This window comes from Lepisosteus oculatus, chromosome 27 (genome assembly GCF_040954835.1).
Source record: "Lepisosteus oculatus isolate fLepOcu1 chromosome 27, fLepOcu1.hap2, whole genome shotgun sequence".
Classification (NCBI taxonomy): Eukaryota; Metazoa; Chordata; class Actinopteri; order Semionotiformes; family Lepisosteidae; genus Lepisosteus; species Lepisosteus oculatus.
In genome coordinates this window covers 11,567,828-11,590,550 of record NC_090722.1, presented here as the reverse complement: position 1 = coordinate 11,590,550, position 22,723 = coordinate 11,567,828, and the positions used below count along the sequence as shown (strand labels likewise).

At 52.0% G+C, this 22,723-nt stretch overlaps 2 protein-coding genes across 10 annotated transcripts; one reads left to right on the top strand and one right to left on the bottom strand.

Annotated features, from left to right (window-relative positions):
• The first annotated feature begins 810 nt into the window (after positions 1-810).
• Positions 811-10,892, top strand: haus5 (HAUS augmin-like complex, subunit 5). Of its 3 annotated transcripts, XM_069184610.1 has the most exons (21): positions 838-898; positions 1,038-1,311; positions 1,589-1,827; positions 1,996-2,058; positions 2,316-2,348; positions 2,911-2,935; positions 3,188-3,320; positions 3,838-3,997; positions 4,588-4,675; positions 4,990-5,081; positions 5,723-5,777; positions 5,959-6,086; positions 6,442-6,523; positions 7,022-7,170; positions 7,304-7,466; positions 8,167-8,247; positions 8,590-8,735; positions 8,954-9,050; positions 9,312-9,450; positions 10,078-10,210; positions 10,301-10,892. In XM_069184610.1, exons 3-21 carry the CDS (start codon positions 1,730-1,732, stop codon positions 10,404-10,406), a joined length of 1,971 nt encoding a protein of 656 aa, XP_069040711.1. In that variant the 5' UTR covers positions 838-898; positions 1,038-1,311; positions 1,589-1,729; the 3' UTR covers positions 10,407-10,892. The 3 variants fall into 3 exon arrangements, with proteins under 3 accessions (XP_069040709.1, XP_069040711.1, XP_069040710.1); XM_069184608.1 differs by lacking the exon at positions 1,038-1,311 and having other exon boundaries at positions 811-898; XM_069184609.1 differs by lacking the exon at positions 838-898 and having other exon boundaries at positions 905-1,311.
• A 1,089-nt stretch (positions 10,893-11,981) lies between these two features.
• LOC102688336 (serine/threonine-protein kinase pim-3-like) lies at positions 11,982-22,353 on the bottom strand. 7 transcript variants are annotated; one of them, XM_069184637.1, is made up of 20 exons: positions 22,150-22,353; positions 20,701-21,045; positions 19,982-20,076; positions 19,781-19,831; positions 19,162-19,540; positions 18,250-18,426; positions 17,919-18,029; positions 17,660-17,690; positions 16,473-16,900; positions 16,225-16,393; positions 15,846-16,031; positions 15,477-15,666; positions 15,246-15,356; positions 14,987-15,017; positions 13,800-14,226; positions 13,552-13,720; positions 13,178-13,363; positions 12,811-13,000; positions 12,289-12,438; positions 11,982-12,205 (listed from the first exon to the last, which is right to left on the bottom strand). In XM_069184637.1, the coding sequence occupies exons 1-7, from the start codon at positions 22,190-22,192 to the stop codon at positions 17,938-17,940; spliced, it is 1,182 nt and encodes a 393-aa protein (XP_069040738.1). In that variant the 5' UTR covers positions 22,193-22,353; the 3' UTR covers positions 11,982-12,205; positions 12,289-12,438; positions 12,811-13,000; positions 13,178-13,363; positions 13,552-13,720; positions 13,800-14,226; positions 14,987-15,017; positions 15,246-15,356; positions 15,477-15,666; positions 15,846-16,031; positions 16,225-16,393; positions 16,473-16,900; positions 17,660-17,690; positions 17,919-17,937. The 7 variants fall into 7 exon arrangements, with proteins under 7 accessions (XP_069040738.1, XP_069040732.1, XP_069040731.1 ...); XM_069184631.1 differs by having other exon boundaries at positions 12,811-13,083; positions 22,150-22,249; XM_069184630.1 differs by having other exon boundaries at positions 12,811-13,051; positions 22,150-22,249.
• Between the last annotated feature and the right edge of the window lie 370 nt (positions 22,354-22,723).

Below are 22,723 nucleotides of genomic sequence, written 5' to 3'. Positions count from 1 at the left end.
CCTCCAGTGAAAACCCTGAGGGGTACAATTGTTCAATTTCCAATCACAAACCTGGCGTAACTGGAACAGTGGCAGGAGACCTAGTCGTGATTCGCACCAGTGGTTGCAAGAAATGCTGAGAATGTTAAGCAGCTACTCTGTAGGGTCTATTTGTTAAATGGGTTATCTGTGTCTTTTAAACACAACGTTTTGTTCAGATGGAAGATAACATGTTTTTGAAGAGAAGAATGTTTAATTTTGTTTGACATTTCTGCTGTTTGCCCAGTTGGGCAAAGGTTTTGCCATTTGTGTTTATAGTTTTGAGTATAGGGAGTGTAGTCTCAAACAATGTGTAAACGATTGTGAAACACTCTTAAAAAGACAAGAAAAAAATCATTGATCGACGTCACCATCTGCAGTACTGCTCACTTCTTGAGGAGGCTCAGGTCCTTCAATGTGTGTAGTAAGATGCTACATATGTTCTATCAGTCGGTGGTAGCGAGTGCCATTTTCTACGAAGTGGTGTGCTGGGGCTCTGGGATTAGAGCAGTGGATTCCAACAGGCTGAACAAGCTCATCAGGAGATGTGTGTCCAGACTGTGAGTAACTCTTTTAGTGCACCCTCACTGTACTGATTGTATTGTATGTATTGTACTATTATTATTATTGTATCATTCGTTACACTGTGGCTGTGTTGTCTGTGTTAAGCTGCTGTTGCACTGCAATTTCCCTCACGGGATCAATAAAGTATCTATCAAAGAAAACTACAGTTCCCAAGACGCCCTGCATGCGTGACGTCAACGGAAAAGCCTCTGATCAAGAGACGCGGTGGCGGCGGGAAGTAGGAAATGTTTCCGAGGTTCAAAATAAGATGCTGCCGTTTGTTTGACCGGGTTGAGCGAAACTAGGATAAAAAAAGGTATCAGGCGGTTTATTTATTTAATCGTGTTGTAAAACCGTTTCTGAGTGACTATTATAATGAAAACTATAACTGTAATAAAAACTATTGCTTGCATTTGTCAAGTTTTTACAAATACGTTTCACCCGTGTCTCCTCAGTTAGCGGTAGACAGCAGACAGAATGGGCAGCAGTGATATTTCGACACTATGTTTTTCCTGCATATCAGTAAAAGGGGCTTCACGCTGTGTCTCTCGGCTCACGGAGACGAGCGGAAGGTGAAGTTAGTAGCTGAGTGTCGTGTCTGACTGCGCGGAGGGAGGTCAGAGGCCCCTGTGCTCGTTTCCCTTCGCTCACCGAGAGCCGAGCCTGACCGGCCGTGTCGTGAATTCACAGCCGCGGGGGACGGGACACTGGAAGACGCGCATTTAAACGGTGAAACTCCTGCAACGCCTAACACCGTCAGACTCGCATTGCGCGGCAGTGGTGCCGGTGTTGGTCTGTTTATGTGCACTGCAGTCTGACCGCTGGGGTCAGTCAGACTCCCGGTGCACAGCAGTCTGGTCCACTCCGGGTTTTGCATTGTGGCCACACTTTCATCGCACAGCTGGGGACAGGCTGCTGTGTGGGGTGTCTGACTGGAGACCCTGCAGAAACCATCTTATCCACGCTGTGGGCAGTCATTGACTAATATTCACTCCTCGTCCCGCAGTTGCCTATAAAACCTGGTGGATTGCAGCCCATCCAGGATCAGGAGTGAATCCCTGTGTTTGTGCTGCTGCCTGACAGCCAGCCCTTCTCACCCGAGGCTGGGAAACTGGAGTGGACCCAGTTCACGCCTGGATTTGACAGGATGGGAGACAAGGATCTGCCACAGGTGCTGAAGCGCTGGATTGTGGAGGAGCTGGAGCTGCCGGCCCGTGACCTGCCTCCGGACAGCTACTTCAGGACGTGAGTGAGGCTCCTGCCCAGTGCAGTGGCTCTGTGATTCGCTCCGGGTTTTACAGTGCAGTATAAGCAAGATTGTAGAATAAGAGTGATGTCTTCCTGACACCACACACGCTGCACTTATTTTTTATGTTGTTTTGTTTTTTGCTTATTTTTATTTCTCTGTTTCAGGTTGTGTCTGGGTCAGGGTGCTGACATCTGGAAATACATCACTCGGCACGTTTACAATGAGGGGTGAGTGGGCTCACTGACACGCTCTTGCAACCTGCCTGCCTGTTGGAGCTACATCTCTCCTCCAGTGGATGGAGACTCTGCTGTGGTCCTACAGTGCTGTCAGTGAGAGCTGTGTCTCTCCTCCAGTGGATGGAGACTCTGCTGTGGTCCTGCAGTGCTGTCAGTGAGAGCTATGGCTCTCCTCCAGGGGATGGAGACTCTGCTGTGGTCCTGCAGTGCTGTAGTCCAGCTTACAGGATTTCTGTTTTTGTTCGCAGGAATGTGAGAATCATGCGAGGAAACCTGCAGTGGTATCCTTTATTAAACCTCCTGGTGCCATAATCTGTAGTGACTGACCTGAAGCTCTCGCTCATTTGGAATTCTGTAAAGCTGTTTAAACTAGAGTAAAGCAGAACAGCCTGAGGAAGAGTGAGTAGGAATTTACATGCTCGGCACCCTGAGCATTTCTGTCGCAGTCATTGTGGTGTTGGTAAAGATTGATTGTAAGAAGGGGGGATCTAGTTTTAAAGTCTCATCTGAAATGTGACCCCTCACCCAGGCAGAAGATAAGCCACATGTCGCCTTGCCTTCTAACCCAGTTCAGCCGTGAGACAGTCTGCCTCCTGGGCTTGTGCTGGTTTCATGAGATCTGTGTTGCTTCCACTCTGCTCAGACAGGTCCGTGCTGCTGTGGTCACAAGTCTTGTTGAGAGAGGAGGGCTTAGGCTGGGTCAGTCTTTCCAGACAGCTGCCTCGACTGGGGAGGCCCCATCGTGTTCATCAGGGTTTAGGGTTCGGGCTGCGCTGAGAAAGGCTTTGCTATTGTCTTGTGTTTGAACGGGAGATGTCAGATTCCTTGACGGAGCACTTTCAGCTACAAAGTCATGCAGGATTCGGAGGTAAATTGGAACTTTTTGATTGTTATAGACTCAGATCTTAAGAGTTGGGCTGAACGGCTTGATGCAAGTTCTTCTTTTTTTTTTTTTAAAGAAACCCAGTGTAAAGTTGCTCTCTCAAAGCCATGTGTGAGCAGTGATGGTCGCGGCAAGGGCACCCTTCTGTCTTTGACCTTTGACCCTCACCCTTCTCCCTGTGCTCAGTGGCGGGGGAGGCGCGTGGGGCTGTAGATTCTCACTCCCGCGGGTTGGCAGGTGCGGCGCGGCGAGGGCCAGAGTGAGGCGGCGCGGCGCCGGGCGCTGACCCGGGAGATCGAGGAGCTGCGGGCAGAGCTGGTGGAGCTGGACGCCCAGATCGAGCAGTCGCAGGCGGAGCTGTGCAGTGACGGTGAGGCCTGCGGGCACGGCAGGGGCCAGCAGGGGAGGGGGGGTTGATATCCCTCCAGAGAATCAGCTGTGTGTCGACCGTGTGTGCAGTTTAAATCTCGAGGAGCTAAAAAATGAACAATCAAACTTCAAAAGCAAAGACTTCTGAGTCCCAAAATTCGTGGGAGAAATGTGCGATTTAATTTCCTTATGGATGATCTTATAATAGTTATTTTCGATTGTTGCAGTAATTAGTGAAGATGTTTCTAGGCAAATATTTTTCCAATTTATTATTAAGAACATGAGAATTGTCATGAATGTTATCAGCTGTTTGGTTAATTTTAATGAATATTGTGTTGAGGGCTGGTCACAGAAAGACTCTCCAGCTTTAGCCAGATGTCAGAGAAGAGCGACAAAAATGTTTCGTGGTGTTTGGGAGGGGTCTGGTCATATATTCCTCGCCTGGTGGTCGAGACACCACCTTTGGGCATCTTGTGGAAATTCGTCTCCAGTTCCCTCGCTCTCCCTGCTGTCCTCAGACAGGGCTGTGGGTCAGTGCTGGGACCACTGCTCGGAGGCCAGGCGCAGGAGGGTCCTGCTCCAGGCGATGGGAGTGCGCTGTGCCCAGGAGCGCCACTCTCTGTGGCAGGATCGCCGGCGGATCAGTGGGCACTGCCAGGCCCTGGCGGAGCTGGCCAGGTAGGGTTCCCCAGCGGGGTGCTGTCCGGGCTGTCACCCTGTCTGTCCTTGTGGCACAGCAGCAGACAGGGCGCTCTGAATGTGAAATGAGACTCCTCACCTGTCTGTGGATCAGGGGTCACTGATCACCCCTGCTGACGCGATTCCTCTGGAGCAGGATCAGACCTTCGGGGTCAGAGGTTCAAGCTCGGGGTCACATCGCTGGCTGCCCTGGGTCATGCAGGTGGTTTTCCCCAAGACTAGGCACACACAAAACGCTGATGCCTACAGGGAGAAACTGCGTTCAGCACAAATTCTCCTTCCCTGAGCTTGCTGATTGTCTCCAGGTGCAATCAGGAGTCATTGTCTTACATTCTTCTGCATGATTCCCAAACTCGCTGGGGATATAGTATAAATGATGGTCATTTCACAAATGTAGTGAACCCTGACTCATTTAAAACAGATGTGTGTGTGTTCCAGAAACTAAATTTTAATTGTTCACCATTGCAGACTGGTCTCCACCTGGTATTATGTTATGGATATGAGGTCTTGTAACAGGATGGGATTTTAGTGTAGGTCAAATGCATGAGAACCCTTTTCTTGTCTTTCAGGAAAGCAGAAGTGGAGCTGGTTTTTGGGGATCCCTCTGACAGCAGCACAGATTCTCTGGGGTCCACAGGCCCTGAGCCCCAAGCTCTAGTGAGTGGGACCCCCCAGACAAGGCATGCCTAATCCTGGCAGACAGCTCTTACTTTCTCCAGATTTGTTGTCTTAGATTGATGTTAATGGTCATTGTTCTGGGGAGAGTTAAAGCATTTAATTTCAAGATGTTGGTGTTTTGTCATGACAGTGTTCTTCATCTTTGGATATCATGAAGATGGTTTCTATTGTGACCCTATGTGTTCTATTGCGATAGTCTACAACAGTCCAGGTTCCTAACCTGTGACCGTGCAGGGTAGATTGTGATAGCACAGCTCCGGTTGTGACGGTGTGTGTTCCTTGGCGTGTCTCAGCGTGAGGTGAGAGAGCTGTGTGAGGACAGGCTGCAGTTCTTCTGGACCCTGCTGGAGAGCGAGCTGAAGGCTGCCCCCTTGAGTGGTGTACAGTAAGTCATGTTCAGGAATGGTCTTATTTAGGAGCAGATAACTGCTTTTCTTTCCACCCGTTTTCAAACTGCTTCTCCCAGTTCAGGAAAGCTGGAGGCTAATGCAGCAGGCCCAAGGCAGGGCACACCCTGGACAAGAGTCCAATCCAGCTAGGCCACACGCAGACACAGACACACACTCACACCAGTTTTCCCACCAGCATGTCTCTGGACTGTGGGAGGAAACTGGAGCACCTGGAGGAAACCTACAGTACATGAACACACAAACTCCACACAGATGGCACCCCAGGAATTGAACCCAGGGCCCCAGTGCTGTGGGGCAGCGGTGCCGACCCCTGTGCCACTGGCTTCCGTTTAACTCCTTTTTGTACATGAAAATCATCCAGTTTACAAAGCCTGTCTGGCGTTCATGTGGACAGAAGGGAGTCCTGACTCATTCTTTGGGAATTTTGTTTTTCTAAAGTGCAAATGGTCTCAGTTTTAAAATGCCTTTTATGTGTCAGTGGTGTAGTAAATTGTAGTTAATGTACTGGAGTGTCCAGTCAGTGTGTCTGTATTAACCCCTCTCTCTCTCAGTGCAGTGTTAACGTACTGGAGTGTCCAGTCAGTGTGTCTGTATTAACCCCTCTCTCTCTCTCCAGTCTGTCTCAGGAGGAGCGCAGTGCTGTGTTTCAGCGTTGGCTCAGCTCAGTGGAGGTAGGAGCCTGTTCCTCTTGTCTGAGGTTTTGCAGGGTGTTTATAGTGAGAATGTCAGTGGTAGGAGGGCATCTTTCGATCACTAGAAGTGCTTGCAGAGGTATTCTATCACGCTTTCCATTTTTTTTATTCTGCTTTCTATGGATCTTTGTCTCCTGCTTTCTGCCTCTATCCCGGGCAGGACCTGATGCGCACCCACCCTCCCAGCCACCTGCTCGCCGCCCTGCAGCACCTGGCCTCCCGGCAGCAGGGGGCGCTGCAGGAGAAGCTGGAGCAGCTCGACCTGTCGCGGGACGTGGCGGCTCTCGGGTGAGCAGCGCTCTGCTGGCTGTCTGGACAAGAGGGCCCATCTGTGTGCACCTCTAAGGTTCTTGGGGAGATAATTCAGTTTTTTAGAGGGTTAATATTTTCTTCAGGGGGGTGCAAGTTCTCTCCTGCAGCTCTGTGAAAGTCTGTGGAGTGTCAGTGGACCTAGAACTTCAGTGTCAAATTAGCAAAGATTAACAACCTTTTTATTGCGCTGTATAAAGTAGGTATCGCATGGATGTCGAGCTCCTGTCTCTTCTGCAGTAGGGCAGAACGGTGTTCGTACAGCCCGTGGTGCTGGAGCTGGACCGTTTCCTTTCCCACAATGCATCAGTGCTGTGTCCCTGTCCCGCCTCAGGTTCCGCTACGAGAGTGACCACCTGCTGGACCTCTCCAGGGAGACGGCGGCGCCGCTGCCTTCGGTCAGGCTGCTCCTGCAGGTACCTGCGGCCCGGGGTACTCTGGGAACGAGACACTACACACGCACACGAGACACAGGGTTCCCTCGGCCGCGGAGAGACGCTCACTGTGTTTCATAAGGAATATCATGCTTCTGGACCCCAGGGCCTTGTTGGTGCACGGTCCCCTGTTGGCAGACCTTATGGGCTGGAAATGATGTACCCTACCTTACTACCCCAGAGCATTCAGCTGCATCTCAACAGCACAATGAAGTGGCCCAGCCAGCCATGATGCACCAGCTCATAGCTCTTATGTAAACGTGTCTCCTCTTATTTGTTAACTCCCTGAATGTTTGGAATCATGTTTCGTATGATGCTTTGTAACCTTGACCAGCCATCAATGTCTGAGGCCTGGAAGGACTCCCCCCTTGATATTCGTTGGAAACTGCAGTAGAACAGGAAGTCCGGGCAGAAGGGCATTGTGGGAGGGGGTGGTGCTGGATCTTCTCTGGTGACCTTTACACCTGCTGCCCTTTGCAGGAGGCCTGGGAGACGGTGGAGAGGTGCCAGGTCCAGCTGGCGGCGATGCGGGCGCAGGACCGGCAGCAGAGCGCCCTGCTGCAGGCCAGGAAGAGCGAGGCTTTCCAGGCCGCGTGCGCCGGCGACGCCCAGGTCGAGCCCCTGCTCAGGTAACGTCCCGCTCGGCCCCCGTGATGCGCTGGTTGCTGGCTGGGTTTGCTGTTGTGGGGAGGCAGCTGGGTCTCTGGTGATTCTCCTGTGTGGGTTTTTGTAACGTTGTCTTCTGCCGAACCGGCTGCGCAGGGCGGCGCTGGAGCTGGAGCTGCAGCTGGCCATGGAGACGGCGCTCCGGGACTCCCTGCAGCGCCAGGGCGAGGCGCTGGAGCAGGGCGCCCGCAGCCGCAAGGAGGCCCTCCTCGCCCTCCAGGCCAAGCGGCAGAACATCATGGACTTCCGGCAGCTGGTGGTGAGTGCGGCTCGACCTGGAAAGGATAGTTGAGGGCAGAAGTCGCCATTCCAAACCGACAGCGATTCAGATTCTTCCAAGTGCGGACTCACAATTTACCACACATGAAGCACATGCAAGTTGTGTCTCTCCCCCAGTGGATGGAGACTCTGCTGTGGTCCTGCAGTGCTGTCAGTGAGAGCTGTGTCTCTCCTCCAGATGATGGAGACTCGGCTGTGGTCCTGCAGTGCTGTCAGTGAGAGCTCTTGACTGCTCTTACTCCATTTTTCCCACATTGCCATCAATCTTCGAGGCATGATGTCTCTTGTAGCCAAGAAAATCTGTTAGTGAGGTTGGGTGGAGGCTGAGAAACCCTTAAATTTCACTTGGTTATATTTTTTGCGGACTTCCTCCTTCTGGAAGGAAGTACTGCTGAATAGCATTTTGCTGGTGCTGAAACAGTGACGAGGTGTTGAAACGTTTTGTCATTTCTGGAATGTGTGTTTTGTTTTTTGTTTTCTCTTGAGATCTCCCATTTTTGTGCATCCATTGTAATTCCCTTTTCTGTTTTATAAATCTCGTCATTCTTTGTTGAGAGATGAGGGGTATGAATGGCTGCCCTGTGCAGTGTGCTGGTACAGCAGTGTGGAAGCTCCGGTGCGTGAGATCTCTCGGACGCAGGCTCTGTGCTCAGTAGTGTTCCCCCTTTCCGTTCTCACAGGACAGGAAGCAGGAACAGATCCGCAGTCTCATCAAGGGAAATTCCACAGCCAAGTCTGAGCTCTCCAGGGTCCACGCCGAGGTACCCCTTTGCCAGCCTCCTCTTGTGCCAGTTGGCCTGTGTTGCACCCCAGAAGTCTCCTTACAGCCGAGCTGTGACCCCAGACTGCCCTGTTGCCCCTACCCTCGCTCGGCCGCTGCAGTGTGGTTAATTGTAGTCGAGTGCAGCGCCCTACACAGCGGGCGGTCTCCGTACTGCTCTGGCCAGGCTGATGTTAATTTGGTGCAGCGAGTGTCCTGCCCATCGGGCAGAGAGTCTGGCGTCTCCATGCGTTGCCCTCCCAGTGTCCTCTGCGGCGGGCCTTTGACGTTGCCGTCTCCGCCCTCGGCTCGTGACGTGGGTCTTGGTCCCCCCACCCTCCAGGTCCGCCGGTTCGTGCAGGAGAAGCTGCAGCGCCACCAGGGGGCCGTGGAGCGGGAGGCGGGGGCTCTGCACAGCGCCGTGTCCCAGGAGGTGCGGCAGGCGGCCGGAGTGTCCCTGGACGAGCTGGACCGCCGGCTGCTGGACGGGTGAGTGGGGCTCGGCGGTGCGTCCTGAACCCCATTTCAAACGCGTGCACTCGGGGGGAGGCCCCCGAGGACAGGAACTGTCCTTTAAACACATTATAATCTGCCCGGGTTCGTGGGTTTTGTATCTTCGTGGGCTTGTGCTAGTGAGCGGTACGTGAGCCTAGTTTTGGGAGAAGCGGGCCCGGTCCGCTGTTGAAGATGCGTGTTTCTCCTCGCAGTGTGCAGAGAGTTCCCGCTCGCAAGCTGTCCGTCCACCGCCTGGACTGCCCTGCCCTGCGCCGCGTGAGCGACGGCCTGGGCTTCGCGCTGTACAAGGTCAGTCTGTAGGTCTGCGTGTCGTTTTCTCTAGAGTTCTGTTATTCACATCGTAACAAGAGGGGGCCATTGGCGTGTGGCCCGTTAGCAGGTAATCGTTGCCAGGATCCTGGCTGGCTGTCTGTCTTGTTCCACGCTCCCACCACCCTTTGTGTAAGGGGGGTGTTCTCAGTTTACATACCGGTGTCCTCAGGTTCGTATTCCCCTCATGCAGCAGTTCTTGCCAGTGGAATAGGCTGACTGCTGCCTCCCCTCCCTCAGGCCCCAGAGCAGCTGATGCCCCTGGCAGTCTCCATGCAGCTGGAGCTGCGTTTCCTGCGCAGGCTGCTGCATCTGCACACCACCTGCATGCAGCACCGGGATCAGCAGGTGGTGCTGCTGCCAGCCCAGGACATGGAAGGTAAGACAGACTGGTGGGGGGGGTTGCCCAGTGAGGAGGGATCCCTGCGATCCAGGTATGTGCTCTGTGGGAGCTTAGTTGGAAACCCCACACAGCAACAGTACTGCAGCTTTGTTCCGTTCCTTGAGATGTCTGCACTGCAGCTTGGTTGTAGATAAACACACGTTTGGCTCTTTCCACAGCTGGAGCGGAGCTTTGTTTAAAATCCTGCCGAAAGCCAAGCTTTAGTGTGCAGGTTTTTCTGTGATGGTGGCTAAAATAGGACCATGGCCTATCTGCCTGTGTCCGGTTTGTGAATTGGAAACTCCAAAAGGTTTTAGTGAAGCTTGCAAGTGTAGGAGGACAATTCTTATTAGAGCTGCTCCTGTCTCACAGAGGGCAGACTGAGGCACTTAAGAACATGAGAACAGTTACAAATGAGAGGAGCCCTTCCAGCCCATTGGCAGTTAGTAGCTAATTTATCAATGAGGTTAATTGGAGCCAATTCATTAGCGGAGCTCGTCCAGCTGGCCCCTGAATGAACTATCGGCTGCAGCCATGCAGCTGGGCTGGTCGTTCCCCACTCTAGCAGCTCTTTGTGTAAAGTGCGACCTGCTCTGGACCTGTGCTGCACTCCTGTCTCCCCAGCCATGCTGCAGCGCGTGCGGACGGAGGACCAGGCGCGCGTGCGGGACCTCCTGCCCCGGGTGCGTCTGCTGTCCCAGCGCAGTGCGCAGTGTCTGGGGTACGGGGCAGAGGTCAAGAGGGCCATCTCACACTGGTGAGGCACCGCCACCGTTATCACAGTGTCTGTACTGACCCCTCTCTTTCAGGGCAGTGTTATTGTACCGACCCCTCTCCCTCTGTGCAGGTGGGAGCAGCCTGGCCAGTTTGTCCTGCCTGACCAGCGCAGAGGTGGGCTGACCCTGCAGCAGTGGCTGGAGAGGTGGAGGCTGGCAGCCAAGGGGCTGCAGTGAGGAGCCGCCGGCACTGAGCTGAGGAGCTGAGCAGACACGCAGGGGATTGGCCTGTTCACACAGCTGCCCCTGGCAGTGCGGAGTCCCGAGACCTGCCCCCACACAGTCTGCAGCCATGGGCACTGCTGGCCGGAGAGGCCTGTGAGTCTGTGATGGCTGACTGGTGTACTTGTCAGCAGGTTGGTCATGCTGACCAATTTCTCCCTTCAGGTTTTTCTTCTTGTGTGTGCGTGGGTGGGTGTGAGTTTGCATGAGATCTGCCTGCTGCTGCAGCACTTGCTGTACCCAGCTGTGTGAACAGGCCTGGTGGCACTGGGCTGTGTGAAACCCAAGGCCCGACCTCCTGGTCCCACTACTTCAGATCCCAGGAAGGTCCTGAAGGATATTTCCTGTTATCCTCACTCTCGGTTTTGTAATAGATCCCACAGCCCATCTGAATCAAAGCCTGTGGTATTTTTCCCTAAAATAAAGTAGTTTGTAATTGTCTCTTGCCTTTCTGTCCCCTTGTCTACAACTGTCCTCTTAAGAAGGAAAAACCCATTCTCTTGGGGGCTGAGCAATAATAGCTATAATAAGAGATTATTTATAGTGTAAATAATTGAATGCTGAAAAGTTGGGCTTTGGAAAGCATGCATTGGAGTGGATTAGGTTTTTTGTTAAGCTGAACCATGATCACAGTATCCTGACACTCCACCATGTCATCTGAACTAGGCAGCACAGCAGCCCAGAGTCCTGCGGGAGAGTCTGAGCTGTAGCTGTAGAGACAGGGCGGAGAGACTCCCCTCCCGGCCCTGTGTGTGTGCTCTGTCATTGGTTTGTGAAATCCAAAATGCTTCCTAGGGGCTCTGAAGCTTTCCGAGCTGGCTTTCATTGGGAATGGGGCAGTTCGAATCTCTCTCGGGAGAACTTTCTGAAGAGTCCGTCTGCTTTGAGAGACTGGATAATGTTGGGTTTTTTTCCAAGTTTTATCAAATATCAAACCTGAAAAAGGCAAGTGAGCAAAAACTACAACACAATACTGTGCCAGAGTAACTACTACTCTGAGTACGCCTCGTTGAGATTTTTACATTCTGTACATAGGTTGTGTTTTCAGATCTTGAACATGGTGGAGGTTTGTCTTTTCACTTCTACTTCATTAAGCACAATGAAATCCAAAACATTCGAGAGGTAAAACATATATATTCCAGTTTAGTGAAGTGTTAGCTCCATTGAGGCTGCTGTCGGTAATTGCAGTGGGCTGGACTGGGGTGAGGTGGGGGCCTTGCAGGAGAGGCTGGCTGGCCAGCGTTCCCCTCTGGCAGGCTCAGCAAGCAGCAGGGTGAAGGGCTCATCGCCTGTGTGCCTGTTCTTGTGTTCCTAAGTGACTGACTCTGCCCTCTGTGTCTGTGATTTGTGATTTCTGCAGTGTCCAGGCCCACTGATGTGGTCAGGGTCAGGCCAGTGCCAGCAGTTTGACGTCCTCTGACGCAGCCCGAGCGGGAAAGAGAGACAGAGGCTCCCTCTGACCCCCCAGGGGTCTGATTCTGACACCCTAGGGACATGGCTAGAGGAAATTCAAGGTCAACCACATTCACAATGCTTTGATCATAGGCCTTTATTTGATGAATAATAATTCATAGTATTAGGCTTAATTATCATAATCTTGTAAAAAAAAACATCCGGCTCTCCTCTCTCCTGTGTGAGGAAGGGTTTGTTGACCTCGGTGTGCGTAAAAGCCCAGCAGCAGATACTGTGCTTGGTGAGGGTCCCCTCTTTCCATGAGGTGCACAGTCAGACACTCCGACTGCACTGGGGCAGACCTGGGAGATAAATCGGCAGATTTATACACAATGGTCATCGGAAGAGGTGGGGCATTAAGGGAAGTTGTCAAGACGATGTTTACCAGCTCCCATGGAGAATGGGGCCTCATGGGAGAGCTGGTTGGTTGTCAGGGTTGAGTCTGCTGAAAGCCCCTCGGGGTCCAAGTGTGTGGTTCTGTCACGGAACCAGTGTCCGGTCTTGGCTGTGTCCCACTACTAGTCTCAGTGCAGGGCTACAGGAGGACATTACACACACTCTTCACCCGCTTTCTCAGTCACGTTGCACTTATTCCAGAAGATACTAAACCAAGACGAGGAAAACGCTAAGCTTATGGCAGCAGGGTGCAATTTCTAGCTGTGACCATACTGAAGGATGTGTGGACAGCAAACATGCTATGTAAGACATTTTGTTTAAACTTTCCTTGGAAATAGAGACAATTGACTTCCTGGTTGGCCGGGAAAGAGGAATTGGTCCCTAATTATAAGCACAATCTTATTGGGACATCTTGTCACTTAAAATTAAGTAATTCCAATTTATTTGTGATAATTAGATACATTTGCATGTAGCGGAGCCTGCAGGGGTGGTTGTAACGATGAACGCTTACCTGTTGCTATGGAGAGTGTGGCCTCATGGGAAAGCTAGATGGATTCATCCTGGCTAGACATGGTCCATCCTGTCAGAGACTCAGAGCGCAGGTTGTGTGTCCTCTCTGAGCGTCTGTCCACTCACAGCTGTGTCCCACTACTCGTTTCAGCTTGGACCTCCAGTACTGTGTCAAGGAGGCTAGGATCACTCTGCATTGAACACGACGCTGATATTTCACTAGGAACTCTGTGAGGGGTGCTCTGAGCACAATGGGAACAGCAGAGCAACCAGGCTTAATGGCCCCAGTTGCATGTGAGAGTGAGTATGCACACAGCAATCATTGGACATACCAAGGGGTGGAGCCAGAGGAGATCACATGTGCTTACCTGTTGCCATGAAGGGTGTGGCCTCATGGGAGAGCTGTTTGGCTGTCGGGGAGGGGGCGGGGCATATTCTGCAGAAGGGCCCTCCTCCGACCCAACCCTCTGTTGGGTCTTAGTTCTGTCTCAGACTCCATCTGGTCACAATTCTCTCCCACTACTTGTTTTGTTGAAGGAGGCCAGTTATTTGTGCTTTTAGGCAACAGGGAAAAGAAAATGACTGAATATTAGAAGCTAAAACCTCATAGCTCTTATTCACATTACGTATTGCATTAAATATTAAACACATTCATTAAATATACAAAGACAAGAATTGTGGTGATCTCAGGGAAGCAGGGTGCAACTAACTAACGTGCCCTTCCTGTTTAAAGCAGAGTTACCTTTACTGAAAAGGGTGTCATGCCCACTATTTGGACCAGGGTGCAGACAGTGTGGTGTGTAGACGGGGCGTGTGGACGCCACACAGGGGTGTCCAGCTGTTTCTGTGAGAAATCCCAGAGTATCTGGGGGGTCTGCACCTCTTTCCCCCAACGCAGCACACTGCAGGGGCTACAACAGAGAGAAAGCAGGGTCAGTACACAACTGATTACAGAGCAAATCCTGAAAACTAGAGCGTATGAATTAATACCTGAGTATCTGATGATCAGTGCGATGTACACCGGTCGAGCAGAGGCCATTCCAGGACAGTTGTCATGGCACTAACAGGTATCACGATGCTTACAGACTCCTCTGAGTCCCGGTGTTGGAATGTTCCTTGTGACCACAAGGGGGCGCTGGGAGCAGCTGGGGTAGAGGGGTGTGGCTTCGTTGAGGTAGCATGGCGTGGAGGGTAGGCTTAGGGAGGAGAGCACCAGTTGCCAGTGGCAGTAAAGCTGGTTGCCAGAGAGGTGAGGCGGTTGCCAGGGAAGGGTGATGTGGTTGTCAGGGAGGCGAGGGAGGACACACAGGAAGCAAGGGACCTCTGCTCAGATCCCTCGGCCTTCCTGACAGCCTACTCCCATCCCCCTCCCCCAGGGGCTGCCCAGGAAAATTTGGCCCAGACCAGATTGATGTTCCTGGAAGGAGGGAGAGAGAGAAAAGGGGGTTTATTGGAGACGACAGACGGTCACTCCGTTGATTCAGGGCTTATGAACAGAACAACCGTTTCAGAATGCAAGGTGATGGACTGTGGCTAAATTCACTGAGTTAAACTACACTGAGCTGCCTGGGCTCTTTTGGTGACTTGCTGCACCTTTGAAGTACAGAACATAGATCATATATCCTTCCATTTTCCAACTGCTTCTTGCAATTCAGGGTCGGTGTGGAGTCGGAGCCTAACCCAGCAGCTATGTGAGCAAGGCAGGATGCACCCTGGACAGGATGCCAGTCCATCACAGGACACGCACAGACACAGACACACCAGGGCCAGTTTTACCAGAAGCCAATTAACCAGAATTTCTTTGTACTATGGAAGGAAACTAATGCAAACGAGGGGGGACATTCAAACTCCACACAGATACCACCCCAGGCCGGGCTCCAGCACTGCAAGGCAGAAATACTAACCGCTGTACTACTGTGCTGCCCATCAATCATACCGTTCATTTAAATGTCAAGTCTTAATGCAATGATGGACATTCTCAACCAGCTCAAACAGATCTCACAGATCAGTACTACAGGGGACGAAGGTATCGAAAGCTGGATCTGGCGCCATCTGCTGGAGCAGCACAGAGTGGGCAGCCCGACAGTGAGACTGGAATCTGAACCAGTCCGTGAGTCTCAACACAGCAGTGTTGGTACAGGACAGCAATCCCAGCATGCACATTGAGTGCTACTCACTTCTGGGCCCCTGTCCAGCACTTCATCCAGTCTGGAATAGAGAGAGGCACAGGAAAGGGGAGAAATAATAACAATTATTAGAGGTGTGTACAGGTGTTCGAGAATTTCTTGATCATTCCAACTGAATCTTGATTATTCCCAGCTTCAACCAGCACAGTACAGATAGTGGCTCAACCACTGTCTCAAGATGAATATCTACTGGCTTTTTTAAAATTTTGCATTTGGTTTATAGACACGGTGGAGACAAACACGTGCACACCTGGGCCGAGCCACACCCCCTACTCCATCCAGGGGTGGAGCAGGATCTGCTCCAGGGTTGGCCGTTTCTCAGGTTTCACACTCAGGCACCAGCGAATCAGGTTGCGGCAGCCTGCCCAGAAGAAGTGACATCATGTCACTTAAAATTAAGTAATTCCAATTTATTTGTGATAATTAGATACATTCGCATGTAGCAGAGCCTGCAGGGGTGGTTGTAGCGATGAGCGCTTACCTGTTGCTATGGAGAGTGTGGCCTCATGGGAAAGCTAGATGGACTCATCCTGGCTAGACATGGTCCATCCTGTCAGAGACTCAGAGCGCCGGTTGTGTGTCCTCTCTGAACGTCTGTCCACTCACAGCTGTGTCCCACTACTCGTTTCAGCTTGGACCTCCAGTATTGTGTCAAGGAGGCTAGGATCACTCTGCATTGAACACAAGACGCTGATATTTCACTAGGAACTCTGTGAGGGGTGCTCTGAGCACACTGGGAACAGCAGAGCAGCCAGGCTTAATGGCCCCAGTTGCATGTGAGAGTGAGTATGCACACAGCAATCATTGGACATACCAAGGGGTGGAGACAGAGGAGATCACATGTGCTTACCTGTTGCCATGGAGAGTGTGGCCTCATGGGAGAGCTGTTTGGCTGTCAGGGAGGGGGCGGGGCATATTCTGCAGAAGGGCCCTCTTCCGACCCAACCCTCTGTTGGGTCTTAGTTCTGTCTCAGACTCCGTCTGGTCACAATTCTCTCCCACTACTTGTTTTGTTGAAGGAGGCCAGTTATTTGTGCTTTTAGGCAACAGGGAAAAGAAAATGACTGAATATTAGAAGCTAAAACCTCATAGCTCTATCCTTATTCACATTACATATTGCATTAAATATTAAACACATTCATTAAATATACAAAGACAAGAATTGTGGTGATCTCAGGGAAGCAGGGTGCAACTAACTAACGTGCCCTTCCTGTTTAAAGCAGAGTTACCTTTACTGAAAAGGGTGTCATGCCCACTATTTGGACCAGGGTGCAGACAGTGTGGTGTGTAGACGGGGCGTGTGGACGCCACACAGGGGTGTCCAGCTGTTTCTGTGAGAAATCCCAGAGTATCTGGGGGGTCTGCACCTCTTTCCCCCAACGCAGCACACTGCAGGGGCTACAACAGAGAGAAAGCAGGGTCAGTACACAACTGATTACAGAGCCAATCCTGAAAACTAGAGCGTATGAATTAATACCTGAGTATCTGATGATCAGTGCGATGTACACCGGTCGAGCAGAGGCCATTCCAGGACAGTTGTCATGGCACTAACAGGTATCACGATGCTTACAGACCCCTCTGAGTCCCGGTGTTGGAATGTTCCTTGTGACCACAAGGGGGGCGCTGGGAGCAGCTGGGGTAGAGGGGTGTGGCTTCGTTGAGGTAGCATGGCGTGGAGGGTAGGCTTAGGGAGGAGAGCACCAGTTGCCAGTGGCAGTAAAGCTGGTTGCCAGAGAGGTGAGGCGGTTGCCAGGGAAGGGTGATGTGGTTGTCAGGGAGGCGAGGGAGGACACACAGGAAGCAAGGGACCTCTGCTCAGATCCCTCGGCCTTCCTGACAGCCTACTCCCATCCCCCTCCCCCAGGGGCTGCCCAGGAAAATTTGGCCCAGACCAGATTGATGTTCCTGGAACAGGGAGAGAGAGAAAAGGGGGTTTATTGGAGACGACAGACGGTCACTCCGTTGATTCAGGGCTTATGAACAGAACAACCGTTTCAGAATGCAAGGTGATGGACTGTGGCTAAATTCACTGAATTAAACTACACTGAGCTGCCTGGGCTCTTTTGGTGACTTGCTGCACCTTTGAAGTACAGAACATAGATCATATATCCTTCCATTTTCCAACTGCTTCTTGCAATTCAGGGTCGGTGTGGAGTTGGAGCCTAACCCAGCAGCTATGTGAGCAAGGCAGGATGCACCCTGGACAGGATGCCAGTCCATCACAGGACACGCACAGACACAGACACACCAGGGCCAGTTTTACCAGAAGCCAATTAACCAGAATTTCTTTGTACTATGGAAGGAAACTAATGCAAACGAGGGGGGACATTCAAACTCCACACAGATACCACCCCAGGCCGGGCTCCAGCACTGCGAGGCAGAAATACTAACCGCTGTACTACTGTGCTGCCCCTCAATCATACCGTTCATTTAAATGTCAAGTCTTAATGCAATGATGGACATTCTCAACCAGCTCAAACAGATCTCACAGATCAGTACTACAGGGGACGAAGGTATCGAAAGCTGGATCTGGCGCCATCTGCTGGAGCAGCACAGAGTGGGCAGCCCGACAGTGAGACTGGAATCTGAACCAGTCCGTGAGTCTCAACACAGCAGTATTGGTACAGGACAGCAATCCCAGCATGCACATTGAGTGCTACTCACTTCTGGGCCCCTGTTCAGCACTTCATCCAGTCTGGAAGAGAGAGAGGCACAGGAAAGGGGAGAAATAATAACAATTATTAGAGGTGTGTACAGGTGTTCGAGAATTTCTTGATCATTCCAACTGAATCTTGATTATTCCCAGCTTCAACCAGCACAGTACAGATAGTGGCTCAACCACTGTCTCAAGATGAATATCTACTGGCGTTTTTAAAATTTTGCATTTGGTTTATAGACATGGTGGAGACAAACACGTGCACACCTGGGCCGAGCCACACCCCCTACTCCATCCAGGGGTGGAGCAGGATCTGCTCCAGGGTTGGCCGTTTCTCAGGTTTCACACTCAGGCACCAGCGAATCAGGTTGCGGCAGCCTGCCCAGAAGAAGAGACAGAGCGACCTGATTGGTCAGGAGGTAGTGCAGGAGGACACCTATTTTGACTAAGGGGGGATGGGCAGACTGAGAGGATGAAAGGAGGAATCCTATCACACACCGTCTCAGTCCAATGTCTCTCTCTGTGCAGTATTAATGTACTGGAGTGTCCAGTCAGTGTGTCTGTATTAACCTCTCTCTCTTTTTTTTGCTTCTCTCACCTACAGAAATGCCTCTTCTAAAGCGCAGACGCCCCTCCAAGATTTTTAATTCGTTTTTGAAGGGGTCGTGCCCACAGACCATGTTGAATAGCAGCACCCCCAGAGACCAGACTGTCAGGGGCGCTGCCTGGTACTGCCCCTCCAGCACCCACTCTGGGGGGGCATATTCCTCTGTCCCTGCAGAGAGAGGGGGTCACAGCCTCAGACACATAAAGCATTCGTCGAGCTCAGTGTAGCTGATCATGAACACGTGGGGATGATTTCATACTGTACGAAGAATTAACAGGAAAAACCCTCCAGTTCGTCTTTAGAACGACGGGGAGAGGAGGAATACAAGAGACAGTGGCAGTGGGAGGAAGATGATGAGAATGGGGCTGAACAGATTGAGCCCTGGGGGCCACAGTTCACAGGGAGAGGGTGAAGGGCAGAGATTTGTAGGTGAGTGGATTGAGAAAGAAATCCGTCACTAAGTGCTGTGGTTCTGTAGTGCCATGCACTGAGGACTTTCAGAAGGAAACAAAAACAGCAAATTTATCTACAAACTCTTTGTAGCCTAACTGTTCAGAGACAAAGTGAGCTGAGAGTGATTCCTGACTGATCAGCAGGAGAGTGAGCCAGTGAGCTGGGAGTGATTCCTGAATGACCAGCAGGAGAGTGAGAGAGTGAGCTGGGAGTGATTCCTGACTGATCAGCAGGAGAGTGAGAAGATTAGCTCAGCAGAAATCCCACCGCTGTCGAGACATGTGGCCGCTGACAGCCCGGCCAATCGAATCAGGTTTGATTCTGCAAAACGTGCTGGAGCAGCAGCCTGTCAGTGCAGATAGGAAGAGTCACGTTCCAGGAAACAGATGACACAAACTTCAGTGCATTTCGGGGAGCTACCACAGGGGAGCCCCTGAGCCCCAGGCTGACCTGCGAACTCCTTGTAGCTACAGTCCTGCAGCAGGTCGCCGCAGCCGAAGTCGATGAGCTTGACCTGCTGGCTGTCCGTCTGCACCAGGATGTTCTCGGGCTTGATGTCGCGGTGCAGCACGCCGCGGGCCTGGCAGTGCCGCAGGGCCTGCAGCAGCTGGCGCAGGACACCGCGCGCCAGCGGCTCGTCCAGCTGGCCGCCCTGCTCCAGGCTGAACTCGTACAGGTCCAGGCAGGGCTGGGGCCGCTCCAGGACCAGGACGTAGTGGTGGCGCAGATCGAACCAGGCCAGCAGCTGCAGGATGTGGGGGCAGCGGGGCGCCACGCCCACCAGCTTCATCAGTGCCACTTCCAGGGGCAGCGGCTGGGGCTCCCCGGGCTGAGAGAGGGGGAGACAGGCTGTGTGTCTGCTGGGCAGTGCTGGTGCACACTGCTCCTGTACACACACACTGCTCGCTACACACAGACTGCCCTGTACACACAACACTACTCCTGTACACACACTGCTGTCTACACACAGCTCTCTGTACACACACACACTGAACCTGTACACACACTGCCCTTTACACACACTGTTCTCTACACACACACTGCTGCCTCACAACAAGAGGTCACTCACAATTTCCAGATGTTCTTCAACCTTTGATTTCAGGACGTACTTCATGGCCACCTGGATGAGAGAGAGGAGAGTAGGGGTGTCAGTCCCCAGGCTGGGGGCTCAGTGCGGTGAGGCGGGTTCACAGTGTTTCTGGCACTAGAAGGCGGGAGGGAGGGCAGGAGAGGGAAACCGCAGAGAGGAGAGGAGGGAACAGCTGCTTACCGGCAACCCGTCTGCCTTCCGGACTCCGGCGTAGACCGAGCCGAACCCGCCCTGGCCCAGCAAGGCTCCCTTCTTGTACTGCTTCTCGAGGCAGGCTGCCAACAGAGGGCAGGAGAGACCAGGATGTTAAAACTGCCCTTAAACTGGAAGGCGTTAACTAGCAAGTTGAGCTCCACACCTTTACTGGAATGGAAACTGGTGCTCAACACCCCCGCGCAGTAAACCTGCAATTCCCATCAGCTGTGCGCTATAAAATAGGTTTTAATTATTTAATTATTAATTAATTAGATTAATTATTTAGGACACATGCAGCCCCACAGGGCTGTCCCGTTTCAGTGTGTCCCAGGGTGGGATTCCTCAGCCTGTTGGCTGCCCAGCATGTCCAGACCAGATGGACACTGACCCCTGAGCTCAATATCAGCCCAGCTTCATTGACAGGCTGGGTCAGGAGCTCTGAGAGAGGACACAATGTCCTCCAGCCCTCTTCTGTCCAGTTAAGATGTTTGATTAATTAATCATTTCATTGGTTAAGTCATTATTTTAGCTGCGGTTTGCTGGAATAAAGACTTGCAGGACTCGAAGAGCCCAGGAGACCCCTCCTGCTCTAATGGGGCCTCAGCAGTGACCTAGTGCTACGGGCCTGGCTGACCACTAGGGGGCACAGTGGAGGCAGTAACCAGGCACCTGCCCCCTGTGGCAGCTCGGGCCTGACCTCTGACCTTTGCCACATGGGCGTTTGGCATGGGGGGCTGTGGAAGTAGAGGGGCCAGAACTGGGCTCCCCCTGTTCCTGTGGGAGGCTCCTCGGGAAGAGCGCTCTTCCGGCCTGCGTGACCTCTGCCGGCCCCTCCTCCCTCCTCCTCTTCCTCAGGGGCTGCTCTTCCTCCACAGCCGCCCTCTTCCGCCCCCTCCTGGAGGGGGGCTCCCTCTCTCTCTCCTCAGGGGATCCTTCTCTCCTCCTCCTCCTCTCCCTCTGCGGTCCAGGCTGGACACGGGCTCGCTTCCTGGGTCTCTCCCTGGAGTCCGAGACTGCCCTCCTCTTCCTCCTGCCTCCTCTCCGGGGCCCTGACACCAGACACACACACATGGGACACAGGAAGGTAAATTATGATCTATAATTATTAGGAACCCGCCTTTTGAGTATTGGGATGCACTGTACTGGGGATGCTGAATGCCCCTGTCCCCTCGGATATAACACTGAAGCTCGATACCGGCAGCCTGTCACACGCGTCTCCAGCTGTGGACACGTCATTCTCAGTTGTCTTGCCGGATCACGACCCAAATACGGAAGCACCAGGTTAGCCCCGCCCACCCACGCCCTGACCCAATGCTAGCGCAGCATCTGCGTTGTCATGGTAACCAGCGAGTGCGCCCCCCCTCCCCTTTTCTTCAGGTGAGGGTGCTGGCACGTGGCCTGTTTAGTCAACAGTGAGGAATTACAATTGTAGGTTCACTGTATTTCAGTCTGGTCATTTTTAGGTGATATTCGCGAGTTTTTAAACTACGCATTGAGTTACAGGATTTTAATTTTCCAATCTGGGTTTGGAATGACGCTTTATAAATAAAAACTAGTTATATGTTTATAAGAATTTATATTGCGTTTCACAAGCAATAAGGATCTTAAAGAACATGTAGTTTTATGATCGATAGTATATGTAGCAGAGAATATTACAAATAAATTATTTACGACCCATTAAGTTTGGCGTCTTAGGTACAGAGACGCGCTACCCAACGCTCCTGGGTTCACAGGAACTTTCTGTGTGCAGTCTGGATGTTTTTTTCCTCTGTTTCGTGGGTTTTTCAGTGCCGGGGAGTCTAGGTAGTTCTCCTGTGCTTGCCTGCGTTGGACTGGCGTGCCGTACAGTGCAGGCGCGTTAGCGATAATTACAGCAGATACACTTGAGAAAGAGGTACCTGCCATGTCTATTCTAATTCCCTACTGAAGTGAGAGGAGGTTTTATCAACTGGCACAAATATATCTGCGGACATATTTATCCAATGTGTTTAACGAATACGGTTATTAACCGTAGTGTATTTATACAGTGTTCAATATCGATGTTCAATGATGTTATTCCTGCGAATGAGCTTAATTAGACGAGTAAGTGGGCGTGGCCCTCTCAGACGATAGGCCGATGTCGAACCAACGTCACAGGAGGAGGCGGTTCTAACCTGGAGACGAAGAGGAGGGGCTTGTCTTCTCGCGCTCGTTCATGAGTCCTGCGATCGCCCGCCGCCGCGCAGTCGCCCAGGAACAATGTGTCGTTTCTGCTGGCGGCCGCGGGCTCACGCCGCTGCCGCCGGACACGTCACAATCGCTGGCCAGGTTGCCACGGTCCCAGGAAACGCTGGCAGGTGATGTCCATTTTGCAAGAGTGCTTTGAAGTTGGATCGTTATGAATATGCAGGTACCCACCTGAACGTGTTATGAATATGAACAGGATTCAATCAATCCCTTTGCCCGTTTCTCACCGCTAGCTGGCGGAGCCCCTTGCAAAGTCGCTCGTACCCCGACGCTTGAGGAATACGCAGCTCTGAAAAGGCGATGATGCGTTTAAACCTGCTTTCTCATCGACTTGGATTTGTCCGATGAGGCTAAATTAATTTTAATTGCATTCATATAGCTCCTTTCAGCCCAAAGGCTCCTTACTTTATATGACGAATGTATCATTTTAAAGACTACGTTAGTGACCAAGTGCTACAGGACACGTTTACTTGCTGTAGAGCTACTTAATATTAGTCAACG